Source organism: Rhamphochromis sp. 'chilingali' (assembly GCF_963969265.1).
Source record: "Rhamphochromis sp. 'chilingali' genome assembly, chromosome: 14".
NCBI classification, from domain to species: Eukaryota; Metazoa; Chordata; class Actinopteri; order Cichliformes; family Cichlidae; genus Rhamphochromis; species Rhamphochromis sp. 'chilingali'.
The window spans coordinates 32,156,734-32,172,198 of record NC_137941.1 but is presented as its reverse complement, the minus strand read 5'-3'; the positions used below and the strand labels follow the sequence as shown (position 1 = coordinate 32,172,198).

Here is a 15,465-nt window from a genome sequence, read left to right as displayed (position 1 = left end):
AGCATTACATAAAACAATGAATCAACTCCCACAGATGAAACTATAAGTTAAAGTGAATAAAGTAACTCAACCAGAACCGAAAGCTGCGTTCTCTTGTTTTACTCGAGGCTATTTTTGTAATATCATGTGTGAGACCTCGTTTAAATTTAAAAAACGTGAAGTGTCTTTTTGGTAACGCACACAGACACTCATTCAGCGATATCTGCAAAGGTTATACAATATTATTGAGTTATATAAGTGAGCCACATAAAGGGCCAATAGGAGCTTGTCTCGTGTGTCACGTGTGGTCTTGCGTCTGCTTCGGCGAATTGTATGCGAAATCCCAAAGCAGAACCTTTAGCAGCTCAAAGCTAGCTGGCTAACAACCAAGATGGATACCTTCGGCGAGAGCTTTATTTTTGTTTGGGTTTCCTCGCCATAAAAGACGAAGAAATGACTTTCGAGGTCGTGTAAATGCACATTTTTGGGGGATATCGGTTCGGAAAGAGTTCCGGAGTTTAACAAACTGCGAAGTGGCAGTATGTGTTGTCCAGTTAGCCAGTAGTAACGTTAGCTGGCTCCCCGGACTTAACTGCTCCCGGGCTCTCTTATATAAACGCGGCCGATCAGCTGTGACTTCTTGGAGAAATGATGAGCTTGTGGGTCTAGCATTTATCCACTCTATATGGGACTTCTGTGGCTCGAAACCTGACCTTTATTGCGGACATTTACCATCATAACTACGAGTTAGCACGATCCATGGAAATTAAGCTGCTTATTTACTAAGCTCCTTGGATTTTACCCACCGGTTCGTACCTAAACATGCCGTAGATTCATTTTGTGTGTGTGTGGTTTTTTTCTTCTTCTAAAGAAGTTTCTGTCTTTAGACGGGACATAAATAAAACTACCTCCGCGTTGTAAAGGGAGCGATGACGTCCTCGATACGCTGAAAGTTTTTGTAATAAATAACGCCGACCTTCAACCTCCAGGTGTTTGCAGTGAAACTACATCAGATACTGGGACTTATCGAGGACCAGCCATGCTACACAGGCCCCCTGTTTTATCTGGGTTGAGGTCTTATGGATCGGACTCATGGCCATCACAGAGTTGGACACAACTGGAAGTCTGGGTTGACATTTAAAAACGCTAAAGATAGTGTGCAATAACTGGGGAAATGATTTCTTATGGTGGGGAATGTGTGTGCTTGTGCCATGTTCTCAGTGACTCTCATAGTCTTCTAAGCGTCTGATTTTCCCGTCGGGAGAAGAAGATGGAGACCGGACTAAGGTCTCACCAGGGCGAAGCGTTCGTCCACCCGCTCTCCAATCCAGGAGCTGCGGGGATCTGCCCTGAAATGTTGGAGGTAGCAGAAGAGGCCAGCCGGGCCGGGGACTTCAACTTGGCCCTAGAGATCTATAGCTCCCAACTCGCAGATCTCCAGCACCCTGACAGGGGCTTGTGTTTGAGGAAGGCCGACTCGCTATCCTGTGCCGGGCGGATATCCGAAGCGTTGGACTCGTACTGTACAGCGGCCAGCCTTGGCAAGCTGCGCCCGGAGGAGCTTCAACTCCTGGTGGAAACCATCGCCCGAACTCTGCGTGAGAAAGAGCTGGGCATCCACGCCACTGTAAACGGGAGCAATAAAAGCAGCAGCGGGGAAGACGGGTTTCAAAATAGTGGGGAGTGTGAGGATGATGAAGCCCTGGACTTGTTTTCCTGTCATCTCTGCAAGCGTTTGCTCCACGAGCCTACAACCGTGGAGTGTGGACACACTTTCTGCAAACGCTGCACAGATGACGACTCTGTCACAAACTGTGTACACTGCAAACAAAATCTGAGCAGGAAAGGACTGCCGAACGGCCGGAGAATAAACGTTGTACTCAGTGGCCTCTTGGACAAACTGTTTGCAACTGAGAGTAAAGCTAGGAAATTATGGATCGAAGGAGAGGATTCGTGGAAAAAGCAGAATCTTTTAGAGGCTCTGGAGAAATACAACGGAGCAGTGGATCTAGGTAAGACTGCACACAGCCACTACATGCGCACCGAGAGATAACCCTGTGCTAATTCCAGTGTTTAACTTGACAGATTGCAATTAAAAGTGTAATGTTTTTGTGCAATGACCTACTTTTTAAGTCTTAACTTCTCAGTGTCACCGATGAGGGGCGCCACCCCCTCCTATCTGGATTGTACCGAGGTGTGGTGTTACGTGACGTGCCGTCCCTTTTTACCAAAGCAGTACACAGCCTACCCGTGCACGCAAGAAACAGCAAAGCGGTTGTTTAATGCTGCTTTTCTCTTTATAGTTGGCAGGGCTGTGCTGTTTTCACAGAGCTGCAGAGGGGACGTCTGTATGTAGTTCTCTGGACCTGATGTCTCACTTAGTTTTTCCACTGTTATGTGATCTCCGTTATGTAAACTGAAAATTTTATTTGCTCAGTCGCTACTGTATGAATACATTCATCAGATTTGTCTGGCCGGGTTGGGTCAGTGTCCTTCTAGAAGAAGGTCATCGTATTGTCTCTGGTTTGACATAACCCTTAACTCCTCCCCTTATGTATGGTGTTGGATAAGCAGTGTTGGGTAACGTTTGGGTGAACGGTAGTTGGTCATTAATTGTACTTAAACAGAAAAACAACAGCCTATTTTAACACCCTCATTTGCTTCATGTTTATTTATTCATTTATTTTATTTATTTATTTTTCTGGTAACTTTAAGGACAAATTGTCCTAAACATTATAAAACGGAGTGTTCTGTTATGTTGGCACATTACATAAAGGCAGCCAGTGTGTTTCATTAATCATGGGCCATGGCAAGATCATGTTGCACAGTTTGAATCCTCAGAAAGTTAAAACTGACTCCTCCTTCCCCTCCCACATCTGGCCTACTTATTAAAGCAGCTTTTAATTGTAATTCTTTTTTCAGACTCCTCTTTGGTTTTCTCTGCTGTTCTCACTTTAATGTCATTTTATAAAACTGATCAGCCTGATTTAGCTGAAAATTCTGAAATCACAGTTCAGATAAAAGGACTATGCACCATCCCTGTGGCATCCTTTCAGGCATTTCTCTCCCCAGATCAATGCTGATTCATGCCTTCTGTCTTGTGAATGACTCTGGGTGATGGGAGGACAGAGTGCTTTCACAGTTTTGTCACTGCCAGCCAGTGTTTTCCCAACAAAGACAGCAGGAGGCTGTCTGGTATCTGTCATTTGGATTGCATGTAATTGAATTATAAATTTAGCAGATAATATGTCCTGATATGTGTGGTGTGCAAGGGTATGGCATGTAAAGCATAGTCTTACATTTTTGCAAATGGTCTCCATCTGTGTAAAGAGATGGAGAAAATGCAGTCAGATAAATGATGAGTCTCAAAAAATGTTATTAGTTGCGGTTTTTATGGTAACGGAGCCATGTAGTTCTTTCTATACTATACTTTCCCTCAACTATTATGTCCCACACATTGATGATAGGCTGGTCCTCTTGTTTGTTTACTGTCATACTTTGGTTGATTGTCCTGATCCTATGGGCAAAGTTTGCCAAAGAGGTTCAGACACCAGATTTCTGAACCCCTTATTAAGCTGCACGGATATTGTAGAAACTGCGTTGCTTTTTCTGCACTGAAACATTGGCTCTGTTGTGTACACATACACACACTTAGTAATGAAACTAGAAGACGGTGGCAACTGAGCATCTAAACTTCTGCAAACTTTTCTTCCTGTTTCTTTACAACCATGTGCCATTTTTAGCTGTTCCACAAATGTCTTTCTTTCGTTATGAATACCTGTTCAACTTGTATATTATGTTATGAACTAACTATCAGGTCGCTTTGAAATCTTAGATGACAGCGAGTGTTATTTTGCTTATTGACAACTAAAAGCCATTCAGACAAAGTGGGTTAAATATACTTTAGGCTGGAACTTTTTCATCCTTCTCAAAGAAACCAGTGATGACAGTTTGGTTAAGTAACGCACGACAAGTCCAACTTAGGTACAGTGTGTACTTTATCTGATCATTAGTAAAGTGCATAATTTGCGTACGTGATGCATGAAGCAGTGTGTTTATGTAGGCATGCATTCCAAGCAGATGAGACTAAATGTTAATGTCCGCTGGTGTGGCTGATGTCAGTTATTAGAGTTTTAACATAAGTTACATGGTGTTCTAACACGTGTAACTGGTCTCATGCCACATGTTACATTATTGCCCTACTTCTCCTAGACCTAGAAAAAACAGTCTATTGCCTGGAGACCTATCCAATGAACTGATGTCTGTTCATCCCTGTGTATACAGTGCCCTCTTCAGGCAGACTGTTGCATCAGCGGGCTGAGTTGCACCTGGAGATGCAGAATTTCAGCCAGGCAGTGCAGGATGCCAGCAGTCTCTGCAGGCTAAAAACCCTGTGGACAGAGGTAAGATGAACAATTTGAACTGGGGAAAAGTTTGAAGTGATTTATAGGACAAAATTAAATGTACCTGAGTGAGAATGAAGACCAAGACTAAAGATAATGGTCACATTTCATATTAAGTGCTGCAGCATTCAGTAGTTGTCACTGAGAGTCCAGCTGCTCAAATGTGACCAAAGTTGCAAAAACAAACTTATATTTGCCATTTCATGCTGTCAGTCCCTTTTTATACATTCTCATTGTTATTAGTTATTGTGTAACCTTTTGGTCACAAGCATCACTTCAAACAGTCAGGCCTCTTATGATGAAATACAAATGGGCAAATTCTGGATAAGAAGCCAGCAAGATTGCAGTATTTCAATGTTTGTTGCAATTTGCTAATCCACAATTATTATACAAATGCTCACATATTCGGCTGTGACTTTGTGGTTCCTGTTCGAGGTTTGGCTTCAGTAACGTGCAGCACATCTGTTAGATACTGCAGGGCACAGAAATCATTTTGGAAAATGGCATTTTTCTATTTGTCTTATTAACATGTGGAACTATTAGCTTACAGAACTCAAACTGAAGCCTGATTGAGATCATTATAAACTTAAACTAAAACGGTTTTTAAAGATGAATTGGACGTGCAGTCTTATTTTACCTTTATTATATTGCAGTCTCTGCCCTGTGCTGTTGGTGTCTATAATTTAATATAATTTGTTGTTTAAGTTTTGGTGTGTGTGTGTGTGTGTGTGTGTGTGTGTGTGTGTGTGTGTGTGTGTGTGTGTGTGTGTGTGTTAAAAGCTCATCTAGGAACAGGTAATGCAATCTAGCTTAGGTTATAAATGCTGTGGTGTGTGGCATGGTTTGCTTAACCTACTTCTCTGTATAAAAATAAACCGTGAATAAATATTCTGCTTCCTGTATTACCAGTCATTATTTCTGGCAATAAAAAGATGCTGAAACTAATAATGGTACAATGATGTTCTTGACCTTCTGTGACACGCAGGTTCTCTGCCATAGTCAGATACCCTGGACCAGTGTCCATCCACTCAACACACATTATCGTGTGGTCACATTTTTAGAATTTGCATGTCACGAGGAGGAAAAAATGTTCCTTTTTATTACTTTATTCAAGGGGTCAGTGCGTGTACCAGTAATAGTTGTGTATCTGGGTAACAAATTCTCTAAACTGTAAATTTCAAAACGTCATAAAGGAGGGACATTTGGTTTAATCTTGTTATTATTAGAAATGTCATTATCACAGCCCATGCCTCAAAAATCAAACACAAGTTTTCTGTCATTTTTAGGCTCACTATCTGAAAGCTACAGCACTGAGTAAAGCAGGCCGGAAAGATGAAGCCTTACAAGAGTATTTCCTGTGTGTGGCACTAAAGCCCGACTGGGCCAAAGTGAAACTGGAAGCTCAGAAGGTAAGACAGAACCAGTTGTTGGTGTGAAATATGTAATTTGATACGGACTAAAACATGTCATAATTCTCAGAACCTCTTAACAAACTATAGTCGGATAAGCTTTTAAATAAACTTGCATGTCCTGGGAGCATGAGAGGAAACTGGGGATCCTGGAGAAAACTGGCACAGGGAGATCATGCTGTGAGACAACGGCGCTAACCATGCGCTGCCCACATAACTACGTGATAGAATAATTAGTTTTGCTGATGCTCAGTTTTGCAGCTGAAAGAAGGTTTCTCATTTGTAAATTCTGCTATTGCCAGTGTCATTACAAAGCCTCTCTGTATATGGCTCTACCCTTTAAAGGAAATGGGAATAAAATCGATTTTGTTCAAAATATGATTTAAGAAAGTGTAAGTGCTTTAAGTTAAAGCCTTCTGCTTTCTTCAGTTTTCCTGAGAGTGATATAAATGGGGAGTGCAAATGAGTATACAGCTGTCTTTGATCCTGTTTTTGGTGACTTTCTTGTGGTAAATTTTCCTGTGCTTACTTCTTTGCGATTGTTAATTAGCCACCTGTTTTCTTTCACCTTGAAGGTCCTGGGCGAGCTGTTCTCCTCTGTATTTGAGAATGAGGATCTTCCAACGCCGTTGCACCCTCTGCAAGGAGGCCTGGCTACGCGTCTCATCAAACCTCCTGCCTTGCTCAGTTCCCTGAGGCCACTTCCACAGAAACCAGGCTCATCCTCCTCACAGGTAACTGTATATGTATAAGAATCTGCCAAATCAAAGTACTCGCTGCGGTTGGCGCTTGTGAATAAGGAAGAAGGGAAAAAAAAGTAGCTATTTATAAGGTGTTTGACTGAATCTTGATACATGTATATACAAGTGGTCTTAACAACTACATCTGTTGCAACCAACCCCAAAACTACTCGAGTGAGAGTTGTTGTAGTAGCATCTAATACTCTCTATAATTCTGAATATGATCTTCCACAAAGGCGCTTTTGAACTAATCATTCTTTTTCTTTTCTTTTTTTTAATCCACCTGATATGCTAACGTATTTTTCTGTCTGTGTGTTTGTGTTTCCAGGACTCAGAGTTCACTGTGACTAAAAGCCCTCCAGTGGACGACTCATCCTCCAGACTCTGTGCTCTGTCTGCTGGTAAATCGGACCCTTCTCCAGGGGAGGGCAGCACAAAGAGCCTGGCTGATGTTTTGGCTGCACTGCCAGCACCCCCTGGTGGCCTTAAGAGGAAACACAAGAGTGATGAACTTTCAGCAACCTTCAGCCCTCCCTCTAAACTTCTCAGAGCTGGTATGAAACCAAAATAATTCAGTTAAATATAATTTTATTTCTTTACATTAACCTCTGTAGTGGAAAAAGGTAAAATGTAGATATTTGTGGTAGGGTTGTTTTATCATCATTGGCACTAGAGCAGGGCGATATGGCCAAAAATATTTATCACGATATATATTTGAAAATTTGCGATAACGATATAACTGACGATATAATTGATGCGAGACAAAATACAACTCCACAACATTACTAGTGCAAAAAGACAACCTTCCATTTATTTTCACTTAAACAAGAAGCTGGTTTTTATGTACATTAAAGCTTTATAAAAATGTAACAGTGCAAATGCAAATTCCTTGCTGAAAGTTTAACCAAAAGGCATTTCCAGTAGAAATGGGCTGAAATATCCTGAGCATAACCATGTATAATATCCACTGAAGTTAAAAAGAGGTGCTTTGCAACATTAAACTGCAGTGTGCAGTACGTATTTTTCGGACCATAAGGTGCACGGGATTATAAGGCACATTAAGCGAAACAAAGCAGTCAGATAAATCAAACTTTATTAAACTCATTCTTCTTGCTTCCTCCACTTCTGTACCATTGATTCATTAATGTTGAATTCTCTCACAGCTGCTCTATTCCCATGTTGTTGCAGTATATTAATGACTAACCTCGTATTGTGGATGGATTATCTCAGTTGTTCTCCTGACTGAAGTTTGGTCCGTTTACAGCATCCTGCCATGCGATTGCATTTGTCTCTAACCATGAAGAACCTTCACGTTAACTTTTATAAGTGGAAAAGTGTTAGTGTTCGTCCTCCAGCTTCACTGTTTATGTTATGCTAACATAGCTGTGTCGCTAGCGATCACGTAGCACATCATTATATACCAGCTAGCCCAACTTCAGTAACCCTACAAACGTCACTGCTGTTTAGTTTCCTGTCTTCATTTATGTTGGAAGTGATAGCAGAGCTGTACGTTTGATTTTTTTCAGAAATCTCTCAGTCAGAACGTGCTATATCATGCTTAGGTAACTAGCGAAACTAGCGAGCTAACTTCCGCTAGCTTCCTGCTAACTTCTAACTCCGTTAAATGTAATAAATTTTGTTTTCATGGATGCCTGGAAATTAAACTTCATAGTTACACCTGGTAAAGCAGCAATGCTGATCGTTTTATTAAAGATGAAAGAATTTAGACAGTTTTTAACTCTAAGTGATGCTGCAGTGTTGTTTGACCTGAAGAATACGGAGTTTAGGACCCAGATTACTCCCAGATTTAAGAGCATCTTAGTCCGACAAATACGACAATAAGGACAGCCGCTTGCATGTTCTGCAAAAAATGTGCTTTGTTGTGTATCTGACGGACAAACACCAAACCACATCACTGAAGTTGCACCATTTTTTACAAACCAATTCTGGTTCATCTGTTTCACTCAACAATCGGCCATGTGCGTATGAAAACAAAGGCACTGCGCATGCGCGTTTTACTCATATTCTATCGCGATATTTCATTTTCCTATCGTTGCCTAACATTATACCGGTATTACCGTAAACGGTATAATATGGCCCAGCCCTAATTGGCACTCCATATTCAATTAGGATGCTTAAAGTTGCGAAAGAAATGGAACACATAGTACCAGGAATTACTCCTTTCGGAGAATGAGTGTATTCTTCAGTTGGTGGAAATGCTGCTCTTTGGCTCAAACAGTGCTGCATCATCACATGCTCTCCCTTTCATGATTTGAACCACAGTTGATGTACAGAACAGTTTTTGCATACATAAAGACATGAATAGCAATGATGTTTTGAAGAATTTCTTTGGTTTCTTTGAAAGAGATCAGATATTGAAGGATTCTAAAAGTTTCTTAAGGAGTCCTTATTTGGGTTTTTAGGATTCTGACTCAGCCTCCAGTAACTTGAGCTAATCTGACTACTCAGGACCAAAATCTAATTTCGTAATTTAGTGTATTCACTGACATTGTGAGATACTGAATGGTTCATTTAAACTGATGAGTTACATTATGTTTTTCTTATTGTTATATTGATCATGGATTAGGACAGCAGGTTGCTGGCATTTTGCTTCTTCTCCCTCTTTTCTGAGCAGTGCAGAGGTGTTAAATTTGAACGTACACTGAGAAATCCTTAGTCATCACATCTGTCCAGAAAATTTGCGAAAAGCTGTTTTCTATTTCAAGTGTAACAGCAAAATACGAGGGCGTAATTTTACCCAAATCTTGGCTGCATAATGAAAGGAAAATGAGTCACAGTCATGTAATTTTCCAAATAGCATTAGCATGTAGTGTTACTATTTAAAACGAGATCTGTGTCAAGAAAATGAAAAGCGGATGTTCAGAATGTAGGTCACGCAAATCAGGTTCGTTAGGTAATGGACTAGAAAGCTGTGGCGGTCTTAAACGTTAAGATTCATCAGCCACGCACAGCTCTTCCATGAGGCTCACATGTATCTACAGATACCTGCGTTACTATGCAGTATAGCTTATCTAGATGGGTATTTTATTAAATCCTCATATTTGGTGCAATATCCCCAAAACACACCCACATCTTGCAGGGGTATATTGAATTGATGACAGCTTTATGATATGGGATTTATGGTGTGTACGATTAGGTTGGATGCTTATATAATCATTATACAGCACCACAGCTGAGAAATTCCTCAGAGGGAGTTTTTTGGACATATAATCACTATTAAACAGTATTTTCTGTTGCACAGTTCTTTTCTACACAGCGTTTTACACGTTTGAGTTCATTAACATTTTCACAGTGTCTGATTGTCCTGCAGAATTAGTTTCAGCACAACACTTGCCTCTGAGCGTACCATTTAAGACACATTAGACATGCAGCATGTTAACACTAATGATTTGTCTACTGCTGGGAGGAGATTGGCTTCAAAATAAGTGTCTCTTTGTCTCAGTTCTTCATATAGCAGGAGTGCATTGTGTTTGCTCTTGGTAACAACAGAGTTTTTTTCCCTCTCTTCTTAAGATGTTTTAGTTTTGGTGTTAGCAGAAGCTGCTCTAGAGGGTATGACGATGGTGGACTGCAGCTGTTCTGTTTACCAGCCAGGGGCCGTTCTTATTCAGTAGATGAGGCATTAAATTTGATCGGCTCATTTAGAAACAGTTTCTCATCTCTACAGAAATAAGTTTTGGTCTTTTAGTTATGTTAGAAAACAATGAAAAGCAAATTTTGCATTTTCCATATGAATTAAAATGATTTATTTCAATGAATCATTTTATTCCGCTACTGAAGAAAACTCCCGAGCCTACTTTTGCCAACAATACAGACGTTAATGTTTGTACTTGATGTGCTGCTGAGGTAAAGAGGAATCTTGCTTTGCTCAAACTTGTGCTGAGGATGATAATTTATTGTGCAGATGAGGGGGAGATCCGTCAGGCGACTGCTGCTTGTGGAGGGAGATCAGTTCCTGCTGAGCTGTTGGACAGTGGAGACCTGGAGTGTTCACTCTGCATGAGGTAAGCTCACCCAGTTCAGTTTCAGCATTTGCAGCTTAAGACCTGTTAAATTAGTGTGTGCAAGTTTGTCATGTTGGCATTCTGCTGGGTGCTTTTGCTCATTTGTCGTCCAGATTGTTTTACGAGCCTGTGGCCACTCCCTGTGGTCACACCTTCTGCCTCAAATGTCTGGAACGCTGTCTGGACCACAATCCCAACTGTCCTCTGTGCAAGGAGAATCTGTCTGAGGTACACTTGTTCATAGAGGGTAGTGATGTCAGTGTGACTCCTGTTTAGTGTTTTTCTTTTCTGTGTTCATAATGTTTAATGTAGCATGTGATGGAAGGTGTTTTGAACTGTCGATTAGACAAAAAAAATGCAGGTTTCACTTATTCAGGAAAAGAATGAATGAATAAAATCTTTAATAATAAATTGACGGTAATATTTTTCTTTGTAATGCTCATGTGCAGGAAAATGTGCTATTGTGTATTTTTACAGTATCTAGCTAGCAGGGGCTACAACAAGACCCTGCTGATGGAGGAAGTCCTGCAGCGTTACCTAGGAGATGAGCTGGCAGAGAGGAAGAAAATCCATGAAGAGGAGATGAAGGAGCTTTCCAAGTCAGTTTTACTAACACACCCGTGCACACATTCACGATTGTTTTAGAAAACCTATTGATTATTCAAACACACACACAAAAAGTAACAATTTCTTCACTGTGTCTCTTGCAGTCTAAACCAGGAAGTGCCCATCTTTGTGTGTACCATGGCCTTCCCCACCATCCCCTGCCCTCTGCACGTATTTGAGCCACGCTACCGCCTGATGATTCGCCGCTCAATGGAAACTGGTACCAAGCAGTTTGGCATGTGCATCGCTGATGAGCTCAAAGGCTTTGCTGACTATGGCTGTATGCTGCAGGTATTTCTTTCTTCACAGATTTTCTTGTGCGTCCCTGTGAGCAGTCAGATAGAAATCATATGAGTGCTGATATGAAATACTGTGTTTCAGGTGCGAGACGTGAAGTTCTTTCCCGACGGCCGTTCAGTGGCTGACACCATTGGCGTGTCACGGTTCAAGGTCCTCAGCCACGGCCAGAGAGATGGTTACAACACTGCTAAGATTGAGTACCTGGAAGACAAGAAGGTGGGCGTGAGGAGCGATGTGCTGATGTTCTGTCAGTAGAACCATTTCAGACACTTTACATCACACTACTGACAATCAGAGTGGCACAAAGCAGAGCTCGGGGGGGTTTTTGCCTGTCACTGTTCAGCAGTGCAAAGAAAAACAAACCTGAGTCTCTGCTAGTGTGCCACTGGCAAATGTAGTCCTTTCATATGAAAGGAAAAAAAACATGTCATTGTTTGTTTGTTTTTTCTAAAACGCTTATAAAATATGTCTGTCTGATCAGGTGGCGGGGGAAGAGCTAACAGAGCTTCTGAAGCTGCACGACTCCGTGTATGATCAGGCCAAGGGCTGGTTCACATCTCTGAAAGACAACATGAAGAGTCAGATACACAGCCACTTTGGACACCTTCCCAGCAAAGACCCGGACCCACAGGTCTGAAAGTGCAGTGTTGACTCACGGATTTTCATTTATAAATAAAGGCGCAGTTTGATAAACACCTTGTGATGGCAGGAAAGAAAGAAAATCAGCAACATCTCAGGAATAGTCACAGAAAATTCTTTTTGCTCTTGAATGGATGTGTGCATTTCATATTCGGCAAAGTTCCCAGTGTTTGCATGCTTTTTAATACCCTACATGAGTAACTGTTTTGGCTGCAGATGGCAAAATAGAAGAGCTGTGTGTTTTCAAACAAAGAGTTGTCTTCTAAAGTCACATAAAATGACTCTATTAGAAAACTAGGGCTTTGCTAAGTCATGTGACCACTGAAGGTTTTTCTAATCTGTGTAAACTGTTTCTAAATTGAACAAATCTTTGTTGTACTACAGGCCAGTCCCAGTGGTCCAGCCTGGTCCTGGTGGCTGCTCGCTGTTCTTCCCTTGGAAAACCGTGCCCAGCTCACAATCCTGGCCATGACCTCCCTCAAGGATCGCCTCATTGCCATCCGAAGAGTCCTCATCTTTGTCACTCGCAAGAGGCCACGGTGATGGAGGAGCTGCTTGGAAGAACCGCTCTGGCATCTATGCAGTTCAGAAACGTGTTCGGTCATTCGTCGGGTCGCTCCTTGACTGATTCACTTTGTACGTGTTTACTCGTTCATTCTCTCCTGCGTCAGTTTATTCTCAGATGCTCATTCCTGTGTCACGTAGCCCTCCCGAACGCCTGTCAGTTCTGCTGAGAGTATCAGGTGGGTCACAGCGCTGGCATGAAGGTGTTCCTGCTTTCTTTCTTTATCCAGCATCTCCCAACCAGCTTCACTACTCATGAGTGAACCCGACCACAACACACTTCTAAACCAGTGATCTTTGATGTGGCGTTCTCAGTCTTGTAGGAGGAAAAATCAATCGAGCTGAGTAGGAATGCTTTCATTATGGTCAACATGGGCTCTTTTTATGAAGGAACAAAAACCTGTTCTCACATAAGCAGTGTGTTCAGGTTCAAGAGGATTTTTTTCCTATACATTTTAAGCAGTGTTTAACAAAATGGGAACAGAGCTGTGCAGTCTTCAGGATTCACGACTGGGAACCAAAAACAAACGAACCCCAGCGATGTGTGAAGAAAGAAAATGCAAAAATACTGCATGATGGCAGCACATGTGAATGTACTGGCCAGGCTGTAGGTTGTAGATATTTTTCCTCCCCCAAGACTACACATACAGAATCAGCTTTTTGTTTTCTTTATATTATACAGATTTCATAAGGCTCACTTGTGACATTTAGGACCGCACTCCTACAATGCAGTATTTATCATGAAAGGTGTAGCTTATTTTCTAAAGAAGACAGCATGGTGGACGAGGAACAACTCGGGCAGACCAACACCCCGAAAAGGCGGCAAAAAAGAGGAGATACAAATCCACACTTCCTGTCAGAGCTTTCAGAATAAAATCAGTGTGCATTACATTTATAATTTGGCCATTTACCCTGGAGTTAAATTACTCTGGAGTCAGATTCAGCGTTGTGATTCCATCCACTCTTCAATAAAAAGACAGATACAGGTGTTTCTGCCAGGTTGCCCGGCCCACTTGGTAAGGATTAAATAAATAAAAAATAAAAAAAAGCGGACAAACAGCTGATGCCTCGCTTGAAATCTTCCTGAGCCGAAACTCTGGTGCATAAGCATCAGTACCTCAGATTGTGTGAAAGGAAGGAATGAATGCCATGAAAGCCTTTGTGTTGAGACTGTGATTTCACTCATGCTAACACTAAAAACCATCACACACTGCGGTGTGTAAGATCAAGTGCAACTCTACATCTGCACTAGTTCTGAAGAGCGATTGAGCGTAAGACTAAAGCTTAAACCTCCATCACTCAAGTCGTGCTAGCGTTTAGGAAAGAGCAGATAACAATGCATCCTGATAATGCTGATCTGGATATTTTATTTTTAATGTCCTAAATGTAGCATATCTTTGGGACTGATGTAGTTATAGGGGCTGATTGTGTATTTTTATGTTTGTTTCTCTCACTCTGCTATGCCCTTAAGTGTATGTATATGTTCAAATTTAATTTGGGTGAATTTCTGTGTATAATTGTAACTCTAAGGCCTTTTTAATGTTTTATTTAAGGAACGTTTCAACAATCTTTCTCTCTCATCCTCTTCCTGTTCATTTACATGCACACTGTAATGGAATTCCTGGATTTTTCTAATGAGCAGTTGGATATGTTGATATGAAATCACCCAAGCACTTTCTATGTATCTCTGATGCCTGACAGACATGTCGATGTGAACAATTGCAAAGAGTTAATTTTTTTTTTCTTCTTTTGTAAACGTTTTTGCTGCTACAGATCTGTTTCTGTTGGCACTTGGCATCAACAGTTGTTGATTTAAAAATCCTAAAATCGGTGCACAATATTGATCCTGTAACCCAAATTTGCATAATGTTTAAAGTTTTTGTTTGTCTTTTTTGGTTTGTCTTGTTTTTAAATTGGCCTTAAATTGGAGTTTCTTTGTACCTGGTAGTTAAATTTGGGTTTCTACCCACAATTTCAAGCTCTCACAGTGTCTGTTAGCAATAACATATGAAGCATGCCAAAAAGGGGGGAAGAAAACAAGAGCAATGGAGGTTTTTAAAAATTCATGACATGATTTTGCACGTGTGGATTTTCTTAGTGAGAAAATGAATGTAAATGAGAAAATTCTACTTAAATGTCTGAAAGGAGATTTCTATATATTTATCCTACAGATGGAATTCAGCAGTTGTCAATAATAAAGAGCGTCCTGAGTCTCTTTATGCAGACTTTTAAGCAGATTAGGTCGTGGCTATAATTACATTGTCAGTGTGCATATAAATGCATATTCTCTCTGTGTTGCCGTTTCCTCTTCAAATGTTTGTGACTCCACTGCAGTCACGTGCTCTCTGCATGGGAGCAGTGTTCACAATGTGCTGCATTTCCCTGGCGTATTTGTAAAGGGAGCTCTTATACCTATTTTTTATTGCAAATAAAGGAAAGCACATTCAGTCGTGTCCACCTGTTTTGTAGCCGTTTCTGAGTTTGTTATCTCGTAAAAGTAAGGTAGATAGGCATGAAGTGTATGTACGCCCACAATGGTGATTTAAAAAAAAAAAAAAAATTTCTGCTTGATATTATCAGTTGTCATATACAGTAATTTCAACTCCTACGAACAAGATCATTTTTGTATTATGCCCTGATATTTAAAACCTTAGAGGGTGTAGTTTATCTATACTTTATCCCAGTAGGTTCCTGAGAATCCCTATTTCTAGTTGTAACAGGGAACGAGGCCTGACACATCCACATCCTCCTCCCTCAGTGAGACTGCAGATTTGGCTCACTCAATCCAAACAACAAGCAT

The 15,465-nt window shown here is 41.0% G+C and overlaps 1 protein-coding gene across 1 annotated transcript; it reads left to right on the top strand.

The window, feature by feature from the left end:
• Nucleotides 1-332: 332 nt before the first annotated feature.
• Nucleotides 333-15,112, top strand: lonrf2 (LON peptidase N-terminal domain and ring finger 2). The gene is made up of 12 exons (XM_080903978.1): nucleotides 333-1,991; nucleotides 4,264-4,382; nucleotides 5,669-5,791; nucleotides 6,367-6,525; nucleotides 6,860-7,085; nucleotides 10,457-10,556; nucleotides 10,670-10,784; nucleotides 11,034-11,155; nucleotides 11,267-11,453; nucleotides 11,544-11,678; nucleotides 11,944-12,093; nucleotides 12,486-15,112. Exons 1-12 carry the CDS (start codon nucleotides 1,250-1,252, stop codon nucleotides 12,642-12,644), a joined length of 2,337 nt encoding a protein of 778 aa, XP_080760104.1. The 5' UTR covers nucleotides 333-1,249; the 3' UTR covers nucleotides 12,645-15,112.
• The last annotated feature ends 353 nt before the right edge of the window (nucleotides 15,113-15,465 follow it).